The sequence below is a fragment of the Heloderma suspectum genome, chromosome 1 (assembly GCF_057233095.1).
Source record: "Heloderma suspectum isolate Gila_16-S chromosome 1, 16-S_ref, whole genome shotgun sequence".
NCBI classification, from domain to species: Eukaryota; Metazoa; Chordata; class Lepidosauria; order Squamata; family Helodermatidae; genus Heloderma; species Heloderma suspectum.
Window position 1 is genome coordinate 224,977,223 of NC_139458.1, and position 17,195 is coordinate 224,994,417.

At 43.0% G+C, this 17,195-nt stretch overlaps 1 protein-coding gene across 3 annotated transcripts in view; it reads right to left on the minus strand.

The window, feature by feature from the left end:
• Positions 1–1,756: 1,756 nt before the first annotated feature.
• The window catches only part of MCM3AP (minichromosome maintenance complex component 3 associated protein), a 126,587-nt gene continuing 111,148 nt past the window's right edge, over positions 1,757–17,195 (minus strand). For all 3 annotated transcript variants that reach the window (XM_084820465.1, XM_084820450.1, XM_084820460.1), the window contains 2 exons: positions 16,129–16,279; positions 1,757–4,438 (listed from right to left, as the gene is read on the minus strand). In XM_084820465.1, the coding sequence (XP_084676591.1) occupies positions 4,292–4,438; positions 16,129–16,279 (298 nt within the window). In that variant the 3' untranslated portion in view covers positions 1,757–4,291. The remainder of the gene's footprint in view (positions 4,439–16,128; positions 16,280–17,195) is intronic.

Genomic DNA, 17,195 nt, shown 5'->3' on the forward strand with positions numbered 1-17,195 from the left:
AATTTCTCTTGTACCTATTATCTTCAAACTCCTCGAGCATGCTGCTTACTCCCATTGTCTCAACTTTCTCTTATCCAGTTCTGCTCTCAACCCCCTCCAATCTGGCTTCCACTACCTGCTTTCCACTAAAACTGCCCCCATAACTGCTGCTGACTTCCTCACTGCCAACTCCAAAGCCCTCTACTCAGTCCTTATCCTCCTTAACCTTTCTACTGCTTTTGTTTATCCCCCTCTCCTAATTGAGTCTATGTCTCAAGTCTTTAATTCTGTCCTCAGTTAGCTCCCTCCCTCCCTCCCTCCCTCCCTTCCTTCTTTCAGTGTTTCCATAAGTGGAAGCTCTTCCCTTGCCTTTCTCTCTGTTGGGGTCCCTCAGGGCTCTGTAGTTGGTCTCCCAGTATTCTCTCCATAATTGTCCATGGATAGCCTCATCACTTCCCATGGCTATGCTGACATCATCCAGCTCTTTCATCCTCTATCCAATCCTGCATCTCAGACTTCCTCTCTTTCCGCTTAGACGATTCATCAGCATCTCAAGTTCAGTATGTCTAAGACTGAACTTTTGATATTTTTCTCTCAAGCTCCATCTCCTCTTTCACTCACCTTTATCCATTCGCAGTGTCACCATCTACCCTGCTGAACAGGCAAAAAGCCTTGATTTTCTCCTTGACTCTTCTCTCTCCTTTGCCTCCTAATCTGTTTCCAGGGTATATTGTTTTCATTACAAAAATACATCCCTTGCTTACATTACCAAAATATGTTCCGTCCTCTTTGTCCCTCAATGGAAAGTCTGGGCCATGCCCTGGTTAACTCTTGCCTTGACTACTGAAATCTTCTCTCTGGGCTTCCATTGTCTCACTTTACTCCACTCACATCCATCCAGGATTCCACTGTGAAAATTGTTTACTTCTCATCAGTCTAACTGCATGACATCCCTCTTTAAAACCTTTCACTGGCTTCCTCTCTGCTTCCAGATCCTGCTCAAGCTTATTGACCTTGCCTTCAAAACCCTCCATGGCCTTGCTTGCCTTATGTCTTCAGTCTTGTATCCCAAACACATTGCTTTCTCTGACCTTTGCTTGTTTAGCTCCAATTTACTAACTCTTTAGCCTGCAACTGCCTCCCTAAATGCCTCCTTGCAACCACTTCCCTTATTTCCTTCAAGTCCCTTCTCAAAACTCAGCTTTTCCAGAAAACCTTTGGAACATCACCCTAGTCTCAAGTAGGGATGTATGACTTGGAGAACCTTGATCTTGTCAAGGTTCTCCAAATTCTACCTCCAAGCTCACTTCTTCTAGTGTCCATATTGGATTGCGAGTTTTGTTTTCCATGAATATTTATGAGGATTTCATTCACATTTTTTAAATGTACGCATTTTCTCCCATTTACTAAAATGTGTTTGTGCGCATTTTCCAAAAAGACACATTTTTCAAAATATTTTTGTTGTTGCAAGCAGAAATGTTCTTCAGACTAAAGGTTGTGATTTGGTCTGCATTTGGTTCCAGGACGCATGAATTGGATAAATCCTGGTCAAATACAAACTGAAACAAATTTCTCACCCATCCCTAGTCTCAATACCCTTTTGTAACTAAGCCAAAACATGTGAAATTGAAATAATCACATATTCTTTCCCTGTTTACCCTTGGCTCCATTCTCACCCCCATCTCAGTTTCCTTGTGTCTATTTAGACTGTAAGCCCCTTGGAGCAGGGACCTGCCAAACCTGTACACAGATGTCACTATAAATATCATTTCAAAAGTATTTCAATAGTCTGTATTTATTTTACATCACCAGCTACAGGTCAGAAAAGTATATACTGTATCCAATCTATTGCATTAAGAAACTATCAAGAAGGCATGAGGGCTCTAGACATGTTAGCTTGCCACACTGTAAATACCAGTATCAAAATTACACATTACACTTAACTAAAAAGGTAAGGATACCATAAAATAGCATACATTAGGAGAAAATAACATGAATTCATTTTAAAAGAGAGATGTGTAATATCAGGTTTCTGATTCTTGAGCAACGAAGTATTGCCAATTTTACATTCTCTATACAGAAGATTTCCATCAGGAGACCATGGCTCTCTTCTTGATAAAGTTGTCCTAATATGCTGTTGCACTAATAGTTTTTACTCAAAAGGAAAAGAATTTGGAATGCAATGCCTACCCTGAAGGTAAACAATTTCTTAGTGCTTTTAAAACAAATTTCACACACACATTCACTTCAATATAAGGGTGACCACATTATCCCTAATTATTTTATATATATAAAATACACACACATACACACAATATTTTCCATAGCCTCTGAGGGACTGTTTTTGTTATATTACTAAGAACAGTGCTCTCATCTTAATGCAAAACCTTCCAGGGTCCTTCTATTTTCATTCATTAATGAAAATGACAATACAAAAACAGTTTCTGTTAGAGGCACAGGTATCCTGAGAATGTATAAGAGACATTCAGCATACCTGTGCTGCACTGCAAACAGAGGTACTTAAAACCATCCATGGTTAGAATTATCACAGGTGAAAGTTACCACAAGCACTGTAGTGAACAAATATCCTATGAAAGAAAGCTGTCCTTAAACTGGATCCATATAGAATTAAAATAACCATGCACCACTCAATCATCTTTGATTCAACTATTCAGAGCCAGAATATTTTGATCCTTAGCTTGTGGCTTCACCATATTTATGACAATCATGTGCAACATAAAAGTTATATTTTTTGCTAGCTGACTGAAAGCTCCCATTAAATAAAAAGACTGAAATTTATCTCAGTGCACAGGTATTCATCCGTTGGGACTAAATGCTGCTTTCAGTTTTGATGTAAAGAGCTCTCAACCTCTGTGGCTTCCAATTTGCTTCCAATTGCTAAACACAGCAATTTTGTAATAGCATAGACAGGCCACCTCTGCTCATATCCCTCAATAGAGGAAAGCTGCCAAAACACAAGTCACTAAAATATCTTCTTGTGTAAGCCCCTGATCTGAGCCCCTTTCATGATCGGGACGAACCCCACCTGTGATTCAAAACAATGACCACTTCACAGATGGAAATCTCTATATGAATGTAGGAAAGCAAACCAATGCCACATGTACAATTCATATTGGTTTGGATCCCAAGATCAGTTAACTTAAAGAAGCTCATGGAAAGAAAGTTTCCAATTTCCTCCCAACAGCAGCCCCTTGCATCCAATCTCATATTGTTTAGGAGGCCTCTGGCAAAGCTTTTTGAGATGGCTGCAGGGAGAAAGGGAGGGAAAGAAACTTTGCTTCCAGGAATTTCCTTAAGTTAACTTATCTTAGGATCCAAGCCTTTGTGTACACAGACAGAATTACATGCACATGAGGTTGTCACACACTATCGACAAGCAAGTTTCTACAAATTATTACATGGAAATGGCTTCCATGTAGGAAACTATTTAGGAGAAGTAGTTCTAATTAAACTATATGGAATTAGCTAAACAGCTCTTCTTCAAGCCATATGTTGTTTTCAAAGCAGCAAGGAAGCAAATCCAGGGGCCAGATTGGACACCACTCCCCTATCATGTGGTGGGGAAGCAAGAGTGACAGTAAACCTGACCTCCACATCCACCTGCATATCTGCCCTGTGTCCAATGCCACCAGTCATTCATGTGGGAGCATAATATATGAAAGGGGCTCATGCCCATAGAATGTGATGTGCATAGCATAGACTATTTCATGTAGCTGATACTCCAGATAAATTTGGGAATTAACTGTGTGATCTGACCCTACACATTATATGCATGTAGGCTCCAGTGGAGCATTACACCTGCAAGTGAATGGCTGGTGGCACTGAAGGTGGGGAGGCATGCCATGTGGATAGGGAAGTAAGGCTTGCTCTTGCTCACTCTCCCCACCATGTATAGGGGAGTGACAGAAGAAACTATTGTCCAATCAGAGCCCTGGGTGATTTATATTTCATAATAAAGCACAGAGAGTTCTTCAGAGGTGTGAAATTCAGTACAAAGATTGAAAGCTTAATCATAAACAGGCTTACTTGGAAATACATTCTAATGAGTTCAACAGGTCTTACTTACTCCTAAGTGTGCACAGAAAAGCAGCCCAAGTAAAATTAGAGTGCAAAACCTGAGGACCAATTCAACAGTATCATATAATCACATACAAGCATCATACGATAGAGTCATAAAAGATTAATTCACAAAAGCCTTTGTTGTTTTTACATACATTTCTGTCACTGAGACCTCTAAGTATTTGGCATCTACTGCAAACTCTCTTGCCCAACACATTTAGGCTGATCCTGATTAAGTATCTATCATGTCTAGCAATGTCGACAAGTGGAGTTCAGAAGCTATTTCTTCTTCTCTGTTAGTCTTAATCAGTTGTTTCAAGTACGTAAGTCTGTAGGATAGAGAGGTGTCTTTGTCCCTCAATTCAATCCAGCCTCCAACCTGAACAGAGAGAGAAACAGAAGAAATTGATTTTGACAAAGTAAAAGAAAAAAAGCAGCAAAGGGAAAAGTGGCACACACCCCTATGACTAGAGACATTTAAGCCCTGTTCAGCTAGTATGCCTGAACTGAGTATATTTTTTTCCAATTTTTTACTGTGAGTTTTAACAAACCAAAACAAACCAAAAACATAAAAAAATACAACATATTCTAAAATCCTCAGTTTAAAATATTACAATATTCAAGAAAAAAAGAAGAAAAAAAGAGGGGAAAAATAGGTTACACTTCAGTAAAAGCAGACCAAATATCCACATGTAAGTCCATCTGCAAGTTACACCTATGTACCATTCTTTCAAATGTTGCTAGTGTTGTTAGGTCTTCAGTCCATCGTGTTATAGGCGGTGGGCTTTTATCCTTCCAGTATTGTAATATCAGATTTTTAGCAACCAAAAGGGCATGAAAAATCCATTTACGCTGACGATGTGCTTCCAAGAAGCAGGTAAGTAATTTAAAAGAACATTTACATCAGTAAATATTAAAGAGCTTTCCAATACAAAATTTATCTGTATAATAACTTCCTCCCAAAAGGAGACAACCTTTGGGGATTTCCAAAACATATGAATAAGAGAAGCATTGACTGCATTACACCTCCAACAATTAGCCAAATTCGAGAAGACTTTATTAAAAAGATGTTGTGGCATTGAACAGACCTGAAACAAAAGTTTTTGCTGAATAAGGCGTAACCGAAGATCCATTGAAATGTCTGATACAGATGCCACGACGGCAGTCCATTGATTAAACAAAACAGGACATTCCAATTCCCGGTTCCATTCCTGCTGTAAACCACGTGTATCATATTTATTCATTGATAATAAATGTTTGTAAACATGAATCATAGATAGATATATCTGATCAGCTTCAATAAGTATTTCCAATAGTGAAGGAGACTCTAACGCAGTAAAAGCAGAAGGACCGAATCTAGATACCAGCAAATGTTTCAGCAGCAAATACTGCCATTCCTCTGTAGCTGGCAAATCAAATTGATCTCGCAAAGTTGAAAATAACAAAAACTCATAATCACCTCCCACTAATTGACGCAGGGTAAAGTTTACCCTGAACAGAGTATATTAATGCATGTAAGGGGCACAAGCACATAGTCCCTGCGCCCCCAACATCACTGCATCTGCTGGCCATCTCCTTCAGTCCCCAACCTTCATGTGTTCATGGGGAAGGTTTGAAGGGAGCTTCCATTTGTGTTTGCTTGTGACTGTAAACATCGATAAAGCAGGGTTCCCAATATTGCACAGGCTTCTACTCGTGCCTTCAGACCTCCCTGCTCTATGTGGAGGGGTCAGATACTGAGGAAGAAGGGCTGCATACTGTTCAGGCATAACACCTGAACAGGGCTGTAATCCATCACAGATTTGACTGAAAAGCTCAAATCAGTCATATTCATTCATGAACATGCTGTGACAAATATTTGCCCTAGAAGACTGCAAGACTCCTGTTTCAACCTGCATAATAAGCTACCTTGCAAATATTTATCCTAAAAGATCTTGGACTCTGTTGTTGTTGTTCAGTCGTTCAGTCGTGTCTGACTCTTCGTGACCCCATGGACCATAGCACGCCAGGCCTTCCTGTCCTGCGCTCTCTCCCGGAGCGTGCTCAAGTTCATATTCATTGCATCCGTGATGCTATCTAGCCATCTCATCTTCTGCCGTCCCCTTCTCCTTTTGCCTTCAGTCTTTCCCAGCATCAGGGTCTTTTCCAGGGAGTTTTCTCTTCGCATTAGGTGGCCAAAATATTGGAGCTTCAGCTTCATTATCTGTCCTTCCAATGAGCACTCAGGGTTGATTTCCTTTAGGATGGACTGATTTGACCTCCTTGCAGTCCAGGGGACTCGTAAGAGTCTTCTCCAGCACCACAGTTCGAAAGCATCAATTCTTCGGCGCTCAGCCTTCCTTATAGTCCAGCTCTCACAGCCATACATTACTACTGGGAAAACCATAGCTTTGATTAGACGGACCTTTGTCGGCAAGGTGATGTCTCTGCTTCTTACTATGCTGTCTAGGTTGGCCATAGCTTTCCTCCCAAGGAGCAAGCGTCTTTTAATTTCAGGGCTACAGTCACCGTCTGCGGTGATCTTGGAGCCCAAGAAAGTAAAATCTGTCACTGCTTCCATTTCTTCCCCTTCTATATGCCAGGAAGTGACGGGGCCAGATGCCATGATCTTAGTTTTTTTAATGTTGAGTTTCAAACCAGCTTTTGCACTCTCCTCTTTCACCCTCAACAAGAGGCTCTTTAGATCCTCTTCGCTTTCTGCCATTAGGGTGGTATCGTCTGCATATCGGAGGTTGTTGATAATTCTCCCAACAATCTTAATTCCAACCTCTGATTCATCCAACCCGGCATTTCTCATGATGTACTCTGCATATAAGTTAAATAAGCAGGGTGACAATATGCAGCCTTGTCGTACTCCTTTCCCAATTTTGAACCAATCGGTTGTTCCATGTCTGGTTCTTACTGTTGCTTCTTGACCCTCGTACAGGTTTCTCAGGAGACAGGTAAGGTGTTCTGGTACTCCCATCACTTTCAGAATTTGCCACAGTTTATTGTGATCCACACAATCAAAGGCTTTAGCGTAGTCAATGAAGCAGAAATAGACGTTTTTCTGGAATTCTCTTGCTTTCTCCATGATGCAGCGAATGTTGGCGATTTGATCTCTAGTTCCTCTGCCTCTTCTAAACCCAGCTTGTACTTCCGGTAGTTCTCGGTTCGCATACTGCTGAAGCCTAGCTTGTAGGATTTTGAGCATCACCTTGCTGGCATGTGAAATGAGCGCAATTGTACGGTAGTTTGAACACTCTTTGGCGTTGCCCTTCTTTGGAATTGGAATGTAAACTGACCTTTTCCAGTCTTGTGGCCACTGTTGAGTGTTCCAGATTTGTTGGCATATTGAATGCAGCACTTTAACAGCATCATCTTTTAGGATTTTAAATAGCTCGGCTGGAATACTGTCATCTCCGCTAGCTTTGTTGTTACTAATGCTTCCTAAGGCCCACTTGACTTCACTCTCTAGGATGTCCGGCTCAAGTTCAGTGACCGCACTATCATGGCTATCAGGGACATTCAGATCTTTCCTGTATAGTTCTTCTGTGTATTCTTGCCACCTCTTCTTAATCTCATCTGCTTCTGTTAGGTCCCTGCCTTCTTTGTCCTTTATCATGCCCGTCTTTGCACAAAACGTTCCCTTGAGATCTCCAATTTTCTTGAAGAGATCTCTAGTCTTTCCCATTCTGTTGTTTTCCTCGATTTCTTTGCATTGTTCATTTAAGAAGGCCTTCTTGTCTCTCCTTGCTATTCTCTGGAACTCTGCATTCAGTTGGGTATATCTTCCCCTTTCTCCCTTGCTTTTCGCTTCCCTTCTTTCGTGAGCTACTTGTAAAGCCTCATCAGACAGCCACTTGGCTTTCTTGCATTTCTTTTTCTTTGGGATGGATTTCGTTGCCGCCTCCTGAACAATGTTACGGACCTCCGTCCATAGTTCCTCAGGCACTCTGTCTATCAGGTCTAATCCCTGAAATCTATTCCTCACCTCCACTGTATATTCATCAGGGATATGATTTAGGTCATACCTGAACGGTTTAGTGGTTTTCCCGATGTTCTTCAATTTTAGCTGAAATTTTGCAAGAAGCAGCTCATGATCTGAGCCACAGTCAGCTCCAGGTCTTGTTTTTACTGACTGTATGGAGCTTCTCCATCTTTGGCTGCAAAGGACATAATCAATCTGATTTCCATATTGACCATCTGGTGATGTCCATGTGTAGAGTCGCCTCTTGTGCTGTTGGAAAAGAGTGTTTGCTATGATCAGCATGTTCTCTTGGCAAAACTCGATTAGCTTTTGTCCTGCTTCATTTTGTACACCAAGGCCATGCCTGCCTGTTATCCCGGTGATTTCTTGACTTCCTACTTTAGCATTCCAATCCCCTATAATGAAGAGGACATCTTTTTTTGGTTTTAGTTCTAGAAGGTGTTGTAGGTCTTCATAGAACCGATCAACCTCAGCTTCTTCGGCCTCAGTGGTTGGGGCATAAACTTGAATTACTGTGATGTTGAATGGTTTGCCTTGGATTCGTACTGAGATCATTCTATCATTTTTAAGATTGTACCCCAGGACTGCTTTTCCCACCCTTTTGTTGACTATGAGTGCTACTCCATTTCTTCTAAGGGATTCTTGCCCACAATAGTAGATATGATGGTCACCTGAATTAAATTCGCCCATGCCTGTCCATTTTAGTTCGCTGATTCCCAAGATGTCGATGTTCAATCTTGCCATCTCATGTTTGACCACCTCCAGCTTACCTTGATTCATTGATCTGACATTCCAGGTTCCTAAACAATATTGTTCTTTACAGCATCGGATTTTCTTTTCACCACCAGACACATCCACAGCTGAGTGTCCTTTCGGCTTTGGCCCAGCCGCTTCACTCTTTCTGGCGCTACTTGGAAATACCCTCTGCTCTTCCCCAGTAGCATATTGGACACCTTCCGACCTGAGGGGCTCATCTTCCGGCGTCATATCTTTTAGCCTTGTGATACATTCCATGGGGTTTTCTTGGCAAGAATACTGGAGTGGGTTGCCATTTCCTTCTCCAGTGGACCACATTTTGTCAGAACTCTCTGCCATGACCTGTCCGTCTTGGGTGGCCCTGCACGGCATAGCTTATGGCTTCACTGAGTTACGCAAGCCCCTTCGCCACAACAAGGCAGTGATCCATGAAGGGGACTCTACCTCTTGGACTCTACCTCTCTACTAAGCTGCAACTTTCATAATTTTCATAAAGAAACAAATTATGTATTAACATGTATTATCATAGTAAGTTTGAGTCAGTTTGATTCTAGCAAGGCAGAAGCATTCATTGAGAAGCTATAACTTCTCACTGACCACTAAGCTTGCTGACATAAGATGATCAAGACAAAACCAGTTTCCCATGTAAACTCAGGAAAAAGCAAAGTGTGTATTACATAAGAAAGTTGGGAAAAGAATGTCTCCATGCTTGTAGTATTGTCACTATGTTTTGCTTATGATGCAAAGGAGTAAAAGAAGTCATGGTATACTTTTGGAAAGCCATAGACCTATGCAAGAGAACCAGATGGTACCCTGTTTGGGGGAACTAATGGAAATGTGGCTCAGCAAAACTGACAAGATATAAAGTAAATATATTACTCTCCAAAATCATAGCTAGGAACTTTGGAAAAACAAATAAAGACAGGTCGCTTACCTGTAACTGCGACTTCTTGGAGAGGTCATCTGTGTATTCACACACATGGGTTCTGTGCCTGCATGGAGCCCTTTTTCAGGAAACTTCTATAGCTGAGGAATTTCGCCAGGAAACCTACCCCACTGTCCCAACGCACACGTTCCTAGTGGGTTCCCACTTATTCCCTCAGTTGAGACTGTCCATTGTAGCCTTGGAACCAAGAGGAGTCTTTGGTACCCATGTTGAAATCAAGTATGACACTGAAGAGGAGATGGTGGGTGGGTTGTGTGAATGCACAGATGACCATGAAGAAGAACTACAGTTACAGGTAAGCAACCTGTCTTTCTTCTTCGTGGTCTCTGTCCATCACACACATGGGCGAGTAGCAAGCTGACTTACTAGAGGCGGGGCGGTGCCATAATGCAGAACAGAGGAGAGTTCTACACGTCCCAAAGAGCAGCCAGCTCTGGCCTGTACATCCAATCAGTAGTGATGAATGAATGTCAACGGCCTCAACCAAGTTGCAGTCCTGTATATTTCAGGAATGGTGAATCCCCTGTCAAACACAAATGACGTTGCCATCCCACGAGTAAAGTCAGCTTGGATTGGGGCAGACAGTTTGAGACCTATCATCTCATAAGTTAGTTGGATTGTCTTGACAACCCACAGAGCAAGGTGTTGCATTGAGACTGGAAGACCCTTGTGCTTGCTGCCATACAGAGGAACAGACAGGGGAATTGTCAGAATGACTCAATTCTTGATTTGTAGAAAGCCAATGCTCGATAAATGTCAAGAGTGTGAAGGGTCAACTCAAGCAGAGTGGGAAAAAAAACAGGAAGAACAACATCCTGATTGAGATGGAATGCTGACACCCCCTTGGGAAGAAAACTAACATCAATGCAGAGGACCACTTTGTCTCTATGAAAGATGAGGCAAGGAGGACCCACATGCAAGGCGCCATGCCACCAGAGCACTATGCTAATGTGATGGCCAGTAGGAACACCACCTTCCAAGACAAGAGGCGAAGGTTTCTAATCACTAGCAGCTTGAAAGTCTTGGAGGACAATGCCTTCAAAATGATGGAAAGCCTCCAAGTTGGTACCATCTGTTGAATTGGAGAGGCAACATTCTGGACTAAGGGGGGTAGCCTTGGTCTGTAGGGATTCTATCCCTCTGGTCAGATACCCTATCCAACAGTCAACCAGTTTTGAGTGTCTGTACCTGGTGTTGGGCACTCGAGGCAGGATAGGGATTTTGTTGGTGTATTGCCCACCCCACTGCCCAACAGTCGCCTTGCCTGAGCTGACTGAGATAGTCTTGAGTGTGATGTTGAGAACCCCAAAGCTTATGGTCTTAAGGGAATTTAATATTCATGCCGAATCTACTTTGTCAGGAGCAGCTCAGGATTTCATGGCCGCCACGTCAACCATGGGCCTGTCTCAAATGATATCTTGCCCAACACATGCGGCAAGACACACTTTGGACCTGGTTTTCTGTGCTGGATTGGGAGAAAATGATCCATGGGTGGGGGAGCCAGTAGGGCTCCTTTGGCATGGCCAGATAATTATTTGATCAGTTTTGACCTTCAGGTTACCTGAAACCCCTGCAGGGGTGGGGGACCAAATTTGATGGTCCACCCTCGGGGACTGATGAAACTGGATGGATTTTTGAGGTCCTTGGGGATTTTCCTGCAGGCTTAGCCTGCTGAGGTCCTGGTCACTGCTTGGAATGAGGAGATGACCCGGACTATTGATATAATCGCTCCCAAACATCCTCGACCCAGTCACAGAACCATGTCAGCTCCTTGGTATTCTGAGGCGCTGAGGGCAATGAAATGACTGTGTCGATGATTACAGCGCAAATGGCAGAAGTCTTGGAACAAATACGATCGAACACAGGTAAGAATCCACTTGCAATTTTATTCTGTGATGGAGATGGCAGCAAAGAAATCCTACTTCTCTGTCACCATTGCATCTGCTCAGTGTCATCCAGTGGAGCTCTTTTGTGTGGTTCAAGGCCTCTTGGGTGTAGGCCTTGGAACTCAAACCCTCAAAGGCCTGCTGTGAACAATTTGCCAGACACTTTGCAGATCAAATCGCTCATATTCATGCCGACTTGGATGCCATTGTTTTGACAGAGTCTGATATGGACAGGGCTGGTACACCATCTAGTCATGTTATGGATACCTTTCGGCTTGCGCAACATGAAGACATTGAAAAACTGCTTGGAGGACTGAGGCCTACTAATTGCCCTTTAGATCCTTGCCCATCCTGGCTTGTGAAATCTGCCAGAGCTGGGCTGGATATCTGGACCTCTGAGGTGGTAAATGCCTCCTTGAGGGACAGTGAGATCCCCGCAGCTTTGAAAGAAGCTGTGGTAAGGCCCTTGCTGAAGAAACCAAATTTAGATCCTATGGTTTTGGATAACTACTGTCCTGTGTCAAATTTGCCATTCTTGGGCAAGGTGATGGAGCATGTGGTAGCCTCACAACTCCAAGCTGTTTTGGCTGAAACTGATTATTTAGATCCATTCCAATCAGGTTTCAGGCCTGGTTATGGGACGGAAACAGCCTTGGTCGCCCTGGTTGATGACTTATGCTGGGGAATGGATGGGGGGAGTACAACCCTGTTGGTTCTTCTGGACCTCTCAGCAGCTTCTGATATCATCAACCATCGTATCCTTCTGGATTATCTGGATTGGGCTTGGGAGGCATGCATGGCTTCACCCTGAAACACCTGAGCAACGTCTCTCTTATCCTTGGGAAGATGGTTGAAGAGGTGCCCAATCTTCTCCCAAAAGAATAGTTGGTAACGGGACATGGCTGCCTAGTAATTCACTACCTTAATTCCCAGAGTTGCCGAAGAATATAGTTGTTGTCGCATTAGATCGAGGTGGCGGCCCTTCTTGTCCACAGGTGAGGAGTGAGATCTTCGTGATTTAGACTGTACTGCCTCAACCACAATAGAGTTCAGGGCAGGTGGGTAAAGAGAAAAACAGTATCCTTCTTTTGCATGTGATACAAGTCATTTAGATGTGGGAGACATGGATGAGGGGGGTCTTCCATGAATGTTGTACAGTATGAGCCAGGGCTGTAAGAAGTAGGATTGCCACCAGCATCGATGACTTGGTATGAACTACAAACTACAAACACCAGATCTTAAATGGTGGAAACAAGTTGCTGTGTTTCCAAGCCCAAGGATTGAGCCATACGAATGACTTAGTCAGAGAGCTGACAAAGATCCTCAGACACTGAGATGGCATCTTGAGAACCAACTGCTGTGTCCAGAGACGAGATGGATGGATGCAGGGAGGAGTGAGACATCAAATCTGATAGCCATCAGTACTGGACAATGGAGAGCCACTGGAGGAACTGGCTTCTGTAGTTGATCTTGTGCTGTGGGCAGGTGCAGTATAGCCACCATTGCTGCCCGAGTCTCAGTGAGGCGACAGACCAGAGGAGGCTGAGCCAAAGAACGCAGTGGAGGTACCACTTGGTCCGGTGGAGGATAAGAGGGTGAGGATAATAGTATTTGCTGCCATAGTATTCTAGACAGGGCACTTCCCAATCCCAAGATCTCCTGTACAGCTTCTCCCATTCGGACTGCTGATCCCAGTCTGACAGAGGCGATCGAGACTGAGCCTGGCATCGCTCGTAAAGTCTAGAGGCACGATCCCTCCATACCAGCACTGTTGAAAAGACAGAATCCGGAGACTCAAGCCTACAGGACAGGGGTCTCCCATATTGAGGACAGCAGAATCGATCGTCACGATCTGGTAGGGGCAGTGGTTGGATTGGGGAGGTATCCCGGATTTCGCCTTCCAATGTAGAGGCTATTGGTATGGGCTCCTGCTACAGGACCAAAGCAGGCACCAGTATCAGCAAGTGTAACATCGGTTGTGGAATGGGAATTGAGATTAAAATTGTTGATTATGATAGGTCTTGTACCAATTTTGCTACCTTTTTACAGCTTATCATAGAATAATAGAATAGTGGGGTTGGAAGGGGCCTATAAAACCACTGAGTCCAACCCCCTGCTCAATGCTTTTCTACTTCTTAGGTTCAGAAGAAAGAGTAGAAAAGGGTTTGGAAGCTCTGGCCCTTTCGATAACTTTTTGCCAATGAAAGGCTGAATGACCGCCCCAGTGTGGGTGGGTCTTGTCAGCTCAGTGACCACCTTTTTAAGAAGTGGTCTGTTTGCTCAGCAGCATGACTATGGGACACAGGGGATCCCGACACTTGTGTAGGCTGTGGCATAGTAGAAGGACCCTTAGGAGGCTCATTAGATGCTTGAGCTATGGGCTCCTTTGGTACCTCCACCACCTCCAGTGCTTTTCTCCACAAGACTGTGACTGTGAGGAGACGATCCAAGTAATTGCACCTGGCTTACTTCATAAACACCTGGCAACATGCACAATGTCCACCATATGTCCTTCTCCCAAGCAGAAAAGGCAAAAGAATCCATTGGGGTACCCTATTCCCACAGCCAACACACTTTGAGACACAGTGGGTGATTGCAGTATCACAAAAAATAAACAAAATAATAAAAGACTCAGAGAAAGAGAGAAAATATGACAGAAAGGAGAGACAGAGAATAAAGCCTCAGCAATAATCCAGTATTTTACTAATTGCAGAGAAGTTCCCAACAAGACTACCAGAACGGCAGCCAAAAGAGAGATGAGAGAATACCTGGGAACCTGCCAGGGACATGCGCGTTGGGATGGCGGGGGAGGGCTCTTGCTAAAATACCTCAAGTATAGAAGTTTCCCAGAACGGGGCTCCATGCAACACAGAACCCACGTGTGTGATGCAGAGAGACCATGAATAAGAACTCATTTTTATGAGCTGAATCACATAACCAGCACAAAAAGAAATCGTATGAATATGAGAAGCAAATCACAGAAACTTCAGGACAGAACAAGAGTCCTCAGCTTTTCTGGTCGTTTTTGCCTCCAGCTCAAAAATGTCATCTGGGTAAAAAGCAAGACAATGCTCCTAAAACAATTCTTAGAACACTTTTTAAAATGTGTTTTGATTGCAATACTCCTGAAGCTAAACTTTAAAAACTTTTTGAAACGTGCTTTTAAAATCTGTTTTGCTTATAACAAGGAGTTTGCATTTTATATATGCTTATGTCAAATTTAAACCATATAAAACTGTTTAAGATTTTGAAATAAAATATGAAAAAACATGCCTAATCCCAGAGTCCTCTATCTAAAAATTCTGTGAGCCCATACCAGAAGTCAGAAATGAACCTGCATTCTTGGTGGCACTTTGTTCTAGGGAAGTGGCATTGGTTAAGTTACCTGCTGGTCCATGATCAAGCTAAATAAAATCCCTAGGCAGGGACAAGTCTGTCACAATGCTCTACTACCATTTCAATGCTGCTACAGATGTAGGACAATTAATAAATAAGACAAGGCATTTGCAAATCACAGTGTATACTCTAAGAGCTATAAAAAATGGGTTGTATCCAAACATTTCTGTTTCCCAGCTGAACATCATCCACTAGTGGAATTGATTCTTACCTCCAGCAACCCCCACTCCCCAATTCTGCTCCAGGGGGTCTGAGCCACTGGCTCATCTAACTCAGTACTGTCAGCAACAACTGGCAGCAGCTCTCCTGGATTTCAGGCAGGATTTTAAAAATAATCCTACCTGGAGATGGTGGGGATTGAACCTGGGACTTTCTGCATGCAAAGCATGTGCTTTACCACTGAGCTATGGTTCCTCCTGTAAGGGGGGTCAGGGGGCAAGGGGAAGGGAAAGTCCTGGTGCAAGATGCTGGATGTAGTCCAATAATCAGAAAAAGCTAAATCTAATGAGTTTCTTCAGTGTAGTGGTGACCATTTTGGGGGCATTTGTCCTACAAACCATATTTGAAGTATGTGATAGGTTCACTCAAGTGCACTCACCTAGGAGTGGTTTTGCCTCTAGTCTACTGGGCAGGGGAGAAGTGAACAGTTCAGCATGGAAGAAGCAGGCGGGACTGTAGGCCTGATGTTATGTCATAGCTAGGCCTACTTGCCCTTCTGCCCCTCTCCAAGCACCTATTTCACAGGGACCCATTTCAACTTGAGGCATCAATTTCACAGGCTGGGTTACGCCATTTACAACTGGCCAAGTTGATGGGGATGGTGTGACCTGCTAGATATGCTGTAAGTACAATACCTACATGTGGGGCTCTCAGGAAAATTTATTATAATAACTTCATTTTCAGGGCCAAATGTACTATGTCAGTGAAAATGAACCACAGACGCTAATAACACTATATCCAGAAAAGCTAAAGTCAGGTGCAATTGAGCTTAATATTACATATACACAAATTTTCCTCCATGGAAAATTCAGAAATTCAGTCAGTTACAAATATTCCCATAAATTTCCATCAATATAGCAACTTTGTTTCATTATGTTATATTCTTTTAGATTTACCTCTGGGGTTCTTGACATCTGTGGTTTGCCCAGCGGGTGGATAATCTGAGGCATAGACACCATAGTTTCAGGGAGGTAAAGAGGAAAAGACAGGGAATCCTGGAATGTCTCAGAGTCTTTAACTAACAATTGCTGCAGCTGCTCATCAAACCTAGACCAAACAAGGTGATAAAAACAAAAAGAATTTGCAGATGTTCATGACGTGTCAACAATTTTTTCTCCTATGTTCTTTCTGTTCACATAATTTTATAGTTAATTTTTTATTTCTAGGACAGATCTAGAAGGGGGGGACAAAAGAAACATTGGATTTACCAGTGAGTCTCCTCTCTGTATTTCCCAGAGCTGTGTATGAACTAGATAGGTGAGTGATGCCTACTCTACTGGGTCCAACATGCAGAACTTCAAGATGTCAGTAACCCAGAGAGATGTTGGCTCACCTCTGAACTCTCAGGACAAGATATCTTATTTTGCAGATCTGTACCAAAATGGAACACTTTAACTATTAAAAACCCAATTAACATCTTACCTGCCTCCACAAGCTGTACTACATAATATGAATATCTAATTGTGTGAACCTAACAAAAGAGAGTCAGAGAAAAGAAGAAAGGCAAACAGGGAGGAATAGAGCTGAAAGTAATTTATTTTCTGTATTTACTCTTTCAGACTACCTGGTACTTAGGGCAGCAATGGTATGCTTGGTGACGCTCCTCTATGAAACGGGGAGAGAAAGGTTTGTTATGTCATTTTTTTCTAGATGTACAATCTGGACAGATGGGATGTACCAAAGCGCAGGAAATAGGACTCTTCTGGACTTGGCTTCCAGATCAGGCAGTACTCCTTGCAGCACGTTAGATACAGCCTAGTTGTTCTGTTGAACTCCAGCTTCACGTTATATAGAAGCAAACGTGTGGAAACCTGTAAAACTTCAGACACCTTCCTTCTCCCATTCTCAACTCCCTTTCAGGAAGGTTGTGTATATAGCACTTTCCAGTTTCTTTGATAACCCACGCTCCCTACATGCCTTAGGTCTGGGGTTCCAGTGGTGATCATCTTTATAGTCCTCTCTC